The sequence below is a fragment of the Triticum dicoccoides genome, chromosome 3B (genome assembly GCF_002162155.2).
Source record: "Triticum dicoccoides isolate Atlit2015 ecotype Zavitan chromosome 3B, WEW_v2.0, whole genome shotgun sequence".
NCBI classification, from domain to species: domain Eukaryota; kingdom Viridiplantae; phylum Streptophyta; class Magnoliopsida; order Poales; family Poaceae; genus Triticum; species Triticum dicoccoides.
In genome coordinates this window covers 563,689,312-563,699,520 of record NC_041385.1, presented here as the reverse complement: position 1 = coordinate 563,699,520, position 10,209 = coordinate 563,689,312, and the positions used below count along the sequence as shown (strand labels likewise).

The following is a 10,209-nucleotide window of genomic DNA, read 5'->3' as shown; positions in this document are numbered from 1 at the left end:
GCAGCGGCAGTGGACTCCTCTAGAAGGGGAGTTTTTTCCCTCTTAGGCAACTCGGCCTCCAAGGAAGTGGAGGCCGTCCTTTTCTTTCTTCCTCCCGCGGGGGATTCGTCTCCCTCCTCCTCCTCGTCCTCTTCGGAGGAAGAATGGGCATTGGAGTCTTCGGATTTTGTGTCTAAAGCGCCACGGCGTCAGAGGCCTCCCCTGGTCTTCTTGGCCTCTTCGGCCTTCTTCTTCGGTGCCTTATAAGGCGCCGGGACCAGCATCTTTGTCAGAAGTGGGCCGGCCGGTTCTTCTGGCAGCGGGGCCGGACAATAGATCCGCCTCGCCTTCTTCGCCCAACCCTAGGAAAGTTGTGGGAAATACATTAAGCATTTTCCTCAGGATATGCCAATAAAACATATGAATTGTCAACGTACGGTTACTTACCGAACTTGCAGGGCGGGACAGTTGGTACCCGCGGTCCTCGGCGGAGTCCGGCCATGATTTGCCGGACTTGAAAAGCACCTTCCAGATGTCCTTGTGCGAGGAGCCAAAGAGCTCTAGCAGGGTCTGGTGCTTGGCCGGGTTGAACTCCCATAAATTGCAAGCCCGATGTTGACAAGGTAGAATCTGGTGAACTAACATCACCTGGACTACATTGACAAGATTAATGTTCTTGTCTTCCCTATCTTGGACGCGCGTCTGGAGCACTGATAGTTCGTCAGACGAAGCCCAGTCCAGGCCCTTCTTGGGCCAGGACGTAAGTCGCAGGGGGGCTCCAGATCTGAACTCCGGAGCGGCGGCCCATTCCTTGCCGCGCGGCTCAGTGATGTAAAACCACTGCTGCTGCCACTCCTTGACGGAATCATTGAAAGTACATGTTGGCCATGTAACGTTGGGCATCTTGCTCACCATGGCGCCTCCGCACTCAGCGTGCTCGTCGCTCACTACCGTGGGCTTCACGTTAAAAACCTTCAGCCAGAAGCCGAAGTGTGGTGGGATGCGGAGAAAGGCATCACACACGACGATGAATGTCGAGATGTTGAGGAAGGAATTTGGGGATAGATCATGAAAATCAATCCCGTAATAATACATGATGCCACGAACGGACGGGTGAAGGGGAAACCCTAGCCCGTGGACAAAATGAGGGAGGAATACCACCCTCTCATGGGGTTCCGGAGTGTGGACGATCTGTCCCGCCGTCGGAAGACGGTGGCCAATTCTCTTGGCCAAATACCCAGCACCCGAAGCTTTTTGATATCCTTCTCCCGGACGGTAGAGGCCATCCACTTGCCTCCTGCTCCGGATCTGGACATTTTCGGGAAACCTTTTTGGGCAGAGAAGAGAACGCTTGGGCACTAGGGCTCGAGCAAAAAGGAATGGATGAGCAGAGGAAGAAGAAGGCATGGGTGAAAAAGGGAGTTCTTATACCCTTATAAAGGCAGCGGATATCCTGCGCCTCCCCACTTGCCCGGTAAATTAGCATATTTCCCAAGCGCCACGATTGATGGCACGGTTGGGTTACCCACACCCGTATTGATGAGAATCCCGTGATAAGGGGACACGATCTCTGCTTTGACAAGACGTGCCGATAAAACTGCCTTGCGATATGTGCGGTGGAAGGTTGTGAAAAGCGGTTCGAATAATGATCAGGCCATGGTGTGAAGTCACGCTATGGAAAATTGTCAGCAGATTAGATCTGTGGAATATTGTTCTCTCTACGGTGGTATGTGGAATTTGTTTTGCAGAGCCGGACACGACTCTCATGTTCAAAATCTTCTATGGAGTATTCGGAGAGGGAACCCACCTTGCAATGCCGAAGACAATCTGCGCGCCGGACTCATCGTCATTGAAGCCTGGTTCAGGGGCTACTGAGGGAGTTCAGGATTAAGGGGTCCTCGAACAGCCGGACTGTTGGACTATGAAGATACAAGATTGAAGACTTCGTCCCGTGTCCGGATGGGACTCTCCTTTGCGAGGAAGGCAAGCTTGGCAATTTGGATATGTAGATCCCCTTCTATGTAACCGACTCTGTGTAACCCTAGCCCCCTCCGGTGTCTATATAAACTAGAGGGTTTAGTCCGTAGGACAACAACAATCATAATCATAGGCTATAGCTTCTAGGGTTTAGCCTCTACGATCTCGTGGTAGATCAACTCTTGTAATACTCATATCATCAAGATCAATCAAGTAGGAAGTAGGGTATTACCTCCATCGAGAGGGCCCGAACCTGGGTAAACATCGTGCCCCCCGCCTCCTGTTACCATTAGCCTTAGACGCACAGTTCGGGACCCCCTACCCGAGATCCGCCGGTTTTGACACCGACACCCGGATTGCTTGCTGCAAGTGCTATCTACTAAGTACTCCGATCACTGCCCGCTTCACCTTGTGCTACATGAGCGCATGCATGTCAGGAGGAGATTTCGTTTTGAGAAATTTTGGGTCAAGATGGACGGTTTCTTGGATGTTGTCAAGGAGGCTTGGGTCTGCGACCCGGATATCACTGATCCCTTCATGTGACTTGACATAATGCTCCACAACATAGCCCGAGCTCTTGCAACATGGGGACGAAAGGAGATAGGTAACATAAAACTACAAATTGCAATCGCCAACATAGTCATCTTGCGGTTTGACTGTGCTCAGGAAAGTCGAGCGCTAACAGAGGAGGAGAGATGGCTTAGAAGGATGCTTAAAAAGCTTGTGCTGGGGCTGGCATCCCTTGAGAGGACCATTGCGAGACAGAGATCGAGAATCTCTTGGCTGCAAGAAGGAGACGCAAACACGCGGTTGTTCCACTTGGTTGCAAATGGGAGACGAATGAAAAAGTACATACCCTCCTTGACCATGGACGGGCACAAAATCACAGATCAGAATGGCAAGGAGGAAGCTTTCTACAATGCATACAAAGAGTCGCTCGGCAAGGATAGTGCCCGAGACTTCACACTTGATCTGGAGGGACTGGGTGTCACGCGTATTGACCTTTCAGAGCAAGATCGTGTGTTCTCTGAAGACGAGATTTGGGGGGTAATCAAGGATTTACCTTCGGACAAGGCGCCTGGGCTGGACAGGTTCATTGGCCTATTCTTCCAAAAGTCTTGGGAGATAATCAAGGAGGATATAGTTGCGGTGGTCCATAAACTTTTCCTTGGCAACGGGAGGGGGTTTCGAAGGCTTAACCAAGCTTTGATCACACTTATACCTAAGTCCCCGGAAGAGAGTGTTGTGTTTGACTTCAGACCTATATGCCTTGTGCACAGTATGCCCAAGATAGCATCCAAACTGCTGACAGCCAGGCTAAGACCACGTATGGGAGAGCTTGTTTAGACAAACCAGTCCGCGTTCATCAAGGGCAGATGCTTGCACGACAATTTCCTCTTGGTTCGGCGAATGGCACGTTCGATGCATAGGAGGAAAGCCAAGGGAGTGTTGCTTAAGCTTGACATTTCGAAAGCCTTCGACTCCCTGGCGTGGCCGTTCTTGTTTGAGGTGTTAAGGGCTAAAGGCTTCTCCGAGCGTTGGATCTCTTGGATTGCGATTTTTCTTACTACTGCCAGCTCGAGAGTTTTGGTGAATAGTTGCGCGGGTGACAAATTCATGCATGCCAAAGGGCTTAGGCAAGGGGACTCAACATCCCCCTTGCTGTTTGTTATTGCCATGGACATTTTAGCGGCTATCATCAGCAAGGCGCATGAGGCCAGAGTGTTGAGTACCATCAATGGATGTAGCCCTATGCAGCGCTTGTCCCTGTACGCGGATGATGTGGTGCTCTTCATAAAGCCAACTTGGCCAGATCTCATGTTCGTCAAGGAAATTCTCACCATATTCGGAGTGGCGTCAGGGCTCAAAGTAAACTATACCAAATCTGCGGCGATCATGATCAGGGCTGGGAGTGAGGATGAGGAACTTGTCAAGTCTGCTCTGCCATGGAAGATTGGCAACTTCCCGTGCAAATATCTAGGGCTCCAGCTAAGCATAAAATAGCTAAAAAGATCCGAGTGGCAGCCCATTGTTGATACAGCAATACACATTTTGCCAGGATGGCAAAGGGAACTGGTGACGAGGCCTGGGAGGCTCATACTTGTTAACCAAGTCATGAGGGCGCGCGCTACACATCACCTCATGATCGCGGAGGCACCAAAATGGGCTCTGGAAAGAGTGGACAAAGGTTGTAGGGCTTTCTTCTAGGTCGGGACTGAGGCGTTGCATGGGGGAAAATGTGTTGTCTCATGGACTAAGGTGTGCAGGACAAAGCACATGGGAGGGCTTGGAGTCATTGACCTGTCGAAACACGGCATCGCGTTAAGATTGAGATGGGAATGGCTCCAACGCACGGATGAGTCTAGGCCTTGGCAAGGACTCAATTTGACCGCGGACAAAAAAGTGGATCAAGCCTGTGGGAGCCTAGTTAAGTGGGAAGTTGGATCCGGAGGCAAGACCTTGTTTTGGAAAGACCGATGGATACATGGTGCAACAATCAAAGAGATTTCCCCATTGGTGGTGGCAAAGGTGCGGACACAAGTAGCAAACAGGAGACTCGTGCGAGATGCGATGCACATGCATGCATGGATGGATGATCATGTAGGAGACCTATGTACGGAGGGTCTCACTCAGCTCATCGGGCTTTCGGAGATACTCATGGAGGTCCAGCTGGATGATCAAATTGAGGACCGTCCCATCTGGGCTTGGAGTGCATCGGGCGTATATACTGCATCCTCGGTGTACAAGATGTTGTGTGAGGGAGGAACTAGATTCCATTCCTTCGGGGCCATATGGAAGTGTTGGGCACCTCTTGCGTGCAAGATTTTCATGTGGCTCGCGGTGCAATATCGTCTCTGGACATCGGACAGGAGAGCCACGCATGGGTTACAGGACCAAATCTCACAATGCTACATGTGGGACCAAGAGGAGGACACGGTTGATCATATATTGCTGCAATGCGTCTTCTCGCGGCAAGTGTGGTTCTGCTGCATCGTCAGGATGGGTCTGACGGCTGACCTATGCCCATCTAACAACTCGAGGCTGGTGCAGTGGTGGTCAGAAGGTAGAAAACGAATACATAAGCAATCCCGAAAAGGCTTTGACACTTTCGTGATGCTAATCTGTTGGACGTTATGGAAGCAAAGGAACGCGAGGGTCTTTGGCACCGGAATGATCAAGAACGAATGGGATACGGTGGACATGATCTTTGATGATCTCAGGACTTGGGCAAGAGCAGGAGCGTTCGGAGGACATCTAGATATAGAGTAATCGAGTAGACTTAGGGAGTGACGTGGAGGGTTGGTTAGGGTCGACTTGTGACCCCTAACTAGCACATGTGTAATCTCTTATACATACTTTTCTTCCTTTTATAAAGCTAAGGTACGTCTTTGATGTACCGTCGAAAAAAGAAAATTCATTTTCATACGTGCATGTGTTGTATGGATATGAACGAGCAGGATTTAAGATACACCGGTACGAACGCAGCAAAATAAAATTTAAGGTACGTGCATGTGTTTTATGGATATGAACGCAGTAGATACGTGCTGTGCGACACGACTTTGTCACGGAGCAACCAAATTTTTTTTAATGAGCAAAATCAAAGTTTGATCGAAGCTTATTTACAGTGAGGTGAGAGCTGGTGCTACTAGACACTTCGCAGGATCCACGTCTCGTTAAAGAAAAGTACTACTTCCTTCTTCCATTTATATAGGCCTAACCGTTTTTTAATACTGTCTTTAACTATTGAGAAGATTAATAATACATAAGATATATAATATGAAAATTATATTATTGAAAGCTCCTTCAATGTATGAATTTGACGGTATGTTTCGTATAAATTGTATGTCATATATTATTTTTTTAATATTTAGTCAAAATTAATTTAAAAAACGCATTAGACCTGTATATAGATGGAAGGACGGAGTACACAGTATCCACGTCTCCGTAAAAAAAAAGTACTACACAGGATCCACGTCTCAGAGGAAACGCAGGGTCCAGCCAAGGAAACACGTGCCCGCCGCGCTGGCGTGCACGTGTGAAGAGCGCGTACCCGCGTAGCGTAGCCTTGCCCCAACGGTCGGTTCGGTCGATGTAGTCGGTTCGAATTTCGAAATAAATATCCCCTTCCTTCCTTCCTTCCTCCGCCTCCCCCAAATCCATTCCCCTCCCCTCCCTTTCCCGATCAGTCCACGCCGCCGCCGCCCGCCGCCGCCGCCATGGATTCCCTCAAGCGAGCTCTCCCCCAAGCCCAAGGTAAATACGGATCCTCTCCTTGATTTCCCTCCAACTTGTTTGCTGCTTCCTTAATTGATCCGTATTTATTTGTTTACTTATGCGGCCAGGTTCCCCGCGACGAAACCCCAGAGCCATGGAGGGCGACGAGAACGCGACCCCGAGGCGCCCCGTGGCGGCGGGGTCCGCGTCCCCGCAGAGGAAGAAGGTTCTGGGGGAGCGGAACGGCGCCGGACGCGGGGAGGGCGCCGCGTCGCCCGCCAAGGCCGCGCTCACCCCGCCGCCTCCCACCGGAGGGGGGGCGGGGACGTACGACCCGAAGACCAACTACACCACGCCGCGGCCGGACTTCCTGCGCTACGACCCCAAGCGGAGCCGCGAGATCATCCTCCGCCTGGGGCGCGAGGTGGAGGGCGACAGCTCCAGCGCCACCTCGGGCACCGAGCTCTCGGAGGTGCTGTCTTCCGGCTCGTCGGCGGCGAGAGGGAGCGACTCCGAGTGCGACGACGCCGATGAGGAGGAGGTGGTGCCTGCGCAAGGACGGGGAGGCCGCTGGGCGCGGCGAATGCTGCTGCTTCTCCTGTCCTCGGCCTGCCTCTTCTGCTACATCTACTGTATGAGTTCCGCTCCCTTCCCTGCTACTAATTCAGAAGAACCCATCAGTTTCGTCGGATTGAATGGGAGCATGTATGATGTCGGTGTTCACGAGGTAGTTCCTCTGCTGGGGCCAATTCAATATGAACATGAGGCGGATATAGATCAAACTGTGGTCGGAGACAGTGAAGATGGTATCCTTTTGCACGGCCCAGGAGCTTCACCTAGCAATTTCATGGCAGTTGCAATGATGGGAATGGCAGATGCCTGCCCTAATGTTGCCTTCGGAGAATTTACATGCCAAATCGGGGATGAGAGCAGCGAGATTTTGGATGTTCTGAACGAAGATTCTGGGATAGGCGAGCTGAAATCAGAAGCGAGCATGAGGCCACCCGAGAATGCTGAAGAAAATAGTGAAGTTGTATGCTCGGGTGGAGATGTCACTGCAGCTCCCTTTGGTTCCACCCACAGCGATGATTTGGATGAGGACAGGCTAGGATTAGTTCCTCAAGAGACAGGGGAGGATGATTCAGAACACTCCATGCCACAGTCGGTCACCATGGATGAAATTCTGGAATCAGAAAGTTTGAAGGTGGTGAGTGATGATAAGGGTTTGGAAAGTGAGAAGTTAGATCAAGAATTCAACTCGTTGGAGTATGAGAACACAGCAAAAGCTGCCAAGAAACTTGTTGATATGGTGAAAATACTGTGGGCTGCAGTGGAACCCCATTTGCTGAAGATGCTGGCATGCTTGTCTGTTGCAGGCCTTGTGACTGTTATGTTCAAATATTCCCAAAGGTCTCGTAAGGTCAAGGTGCCCGTGTCACAACGTATGCCTTCAGTTCCAACCAGGCGAGTGCCAGTATTAGCTCCACATAATACTGTGCCGCTGCCGGTGTTCCATTCGGAGCAACCTGTGCAACGGATTGTGCCCAAACAAGAGTCGTCTGCCTGCTTGGAGCTTCCCCTGCAATCCTTGTTGTCAGAGTCAGACCAATCTGTGTGCCTCAATGTTCCATCAATTGGTCATAGGGATCATGATCAGAAAGTTCAGCAAGAGGATGGTGGTGGCATTGAAAGGGCTTCAGATGGCAGTACTATGGATCAGAAAGATACTGACAGATCAAAGCCACCGGTGGTTCAGTTGCTCGGAGAGTTCTCGTTTGTAGATGCGGATAGCTCAAGACGGAGGCCTGTCAAAGACTCAATTCAGCATGGCGGAGACGTCACGGTTCAGGAATCCGTGTCTTCGAGGAAGCGTGTAGTCAAGACGCAAAAGGATTCTGACAAAATGCAAACCCCTGGTCTTCAAACAGCAAGAAAGAAGGTAAATTCTGGTTTCTTTTCAGGACAACTTTTGGCATTGCATTTTTGTGTGGGAAGTGAGTGCATCATATGAGGCTATCCTCTCTAGAATTACATTGCATTTCAGTTCCTTGAAAAGTGAATTTTAGAATTATCTGTACTTACACCAAACATGTTTTCTGGCCCTATGGGTGTGTTATTTTCTGCCAATTACACAGGTACACAAAAGTAGTTAGCTTAATGTGCATTCACGCAGGGGAAGTGTAATGACTGGTGGTCATTCACATTAGTGGCCACTATTATGATATGTGACATCATCGTTGCTAGTCTTTATAGTCTGATCCATTACACATTTGAAAATAAATTAAACACACACACACACACACACACACAGTGCTTCAGATTTATCTTATCATTACCATTATGCCCCAGACATTAAGTGTATTTTCATGCTTTTAGTTCCCACACAGTGCTTCAAGCTTGTTATTAACTCGATGTGTTGTTATTCTGTTCAACAGGAGACTACAAGAGCAGAAGAAGAGAAGGTGGATGCTACACCGACTCCGAGGCGTTCAAACCGTCTCCGTAAACTGGCTTCTCCTTGAGCCAAGACAGACACGGTGCATTTTGCTGATGTCGGACGCTGATTCGTCATGTGGTGCTGGGAGCTGTGGGAGACATCGCCTAGTTGTAACCCAACGATGCTTAGATTTTGGTGCTGTAGCTGTAACAGGTTAACTAGTGTACTAAGGCTTGCAGTGTGTTTGGTTTCCCAGAAAACCTGTATAATCTGCATTTGACATTATTGTACTCAGTTCAAATCCTCACTTACTTGCTGCAGGGACCAAAAAATTGAACTCTGGAACTGTACTTATGGGTCACAAAAAGAACACTAGAACCAGGAAGAATACTAGGACCAAAGTAGTCTAGGGAGACATAAACAGAGAAACTACTTGAGAGTTTCTGAAAACATAACTACAGTTACAGCACATGGTCAAAATAAAAAAAAAGATTTGGGGGAGCATGTTCAGAGAGATATGATATCATTTAGGAAAAAATGCTTGAACAAAAAAATCTAGGAATGTTGCATTATCAGAAAGCTATGACTGTATTTTTAGACACTTTGGTACTGACAAAGATTGTACACTAATCATGTTGGAAAAGCAATGAAGCTTGGAAAGAATCGCCCTCAGCAAAATCATTGGGAACAAATTTATCGCCATCAGACTCTTCGGAACAAGCAGCAAGAATGCCCTTACCAATACCCTTACTCAGTCTAACCATAGTTTAAACTATTTCCTAAATATATATAAATACATGGAAGAAAAAAATGCCGAGAACTAGGGCCAACGGTGGAGCTATGTTGGGGCCGAGGGGGGCCGTGGCCCCCCCAGCTTCGGAGAAAAGCCTGAAGAATTATTTTTTTGAAGGGCCAAGATGAGATGAAAAATAGCCTTTTGCCCCATAACAAGGTATAATGGATGAAACATTACAAGGTATGTTTGTTGCTTAAACAGCCAGGCCTAACAACCCCATAACAGGTTGCTACCAAAGAGAAAGACATATCACAATCCACAGAGCACTCTAGTTATAAACTTAAAATCCAGAGATGAAAAACAAATAAGAACTAGCATTCATTACTTCATTTCTTCAGAATCTTGGGTCCTGACAGACACGCCTTCCCCCGGGGTCTCCTGCTTCTGCTTCACCTGAGAAAATCGCCACCTACGCACAATGAAATCATGAATTAGTCTGACGATATAAATCCATGGGTTCAAGCAAGATTCAGAATAAGAAATGCACCTCATGGGGGAACCTTGAACTTGGTTCCCGATCACCATGTTGCCTCCGGGGCAGCAAGCAATCTGAACATTTATGTTCGCCGTCGGCGACCCCGCCGCCGTTGCCGCCGTAGCCCAGAATGGAGCGCAACTGATTAAAAGCCCACATGAAGCAACAGGCCGCGTCGTCTGCTAGATGGTCACGGCGCGCAGCTAAATCTTTCTTGCCGCATTTTCTAGCGAGATAAGCCAAAGATCTCAATGGCACTAGACCAGCGAAAGCCAAGGCCATGACACCGACTAACGCCGCCATGATTACAACGGCGGAGCTATATACAAG

General features: G+C 49.1%; 1 protein-coding gene across 2 annotated transcripts; it reads left to right on the top strand.

The window, feature by feature from the left end:
- Positions 1–6,112: 6,112 nt before the first annotated feature.
- Positions 6,113–8,915, top strand: LOC119277099. Of its 2 annotated transcripts, XM_037558320.1 has the most exons (4): positions 6,113–6,210; positions 6,300–6,803; positions 6,903–8,110; positions 8,607–8,915. In XM_037558320.1, exons 1-4 carry the CDS (start codon positions 6,174–6,176, stop codon positions 8,691–8,693), a joined length of 1,836 nt encoding a protein of 611 aa, XP_037414217.1. In that variant the 5' UTR covers positions 6,113–6,173; the 3' UTR covers positions 8,694–8,915. The 2 variants fall into 2 exon arrangements, with proteins under 2 accessions (XP_037414217.1, XP_037414216.1); XM_037558319.1 differs by having other exon boundaries at positions 6,300–8,110.
- The last annotated feature ends 1,294 nt before the right edge of the window (positions 8,916–10,209 follow it).

Excerpts from the sequence above, each read along its gene's own strand:
- LOC119277099 (XM_037558319.1), top strand. The coding sequence starts at position 6,174 with ATGGATTCCCTCAAGCGAGCTCTCCCCCAAGCCCAAG. Across the intron at positions 6,211-6,299 it reads AGCTCTCCCCCAAGCCCAAG|GTTCCCCGCGACGAAACCCC; the intron begins GTAAATACGGAT and ends TTATGCGGCCAG. Across the intron at positions 8,111-8,606 it reads TTCAAACAGCAAGAAAGAAG|GAGACTACAAGAGCAGAAGA; the intron begins GTAAATTCTGGT and ends TCTGTTCAACAG.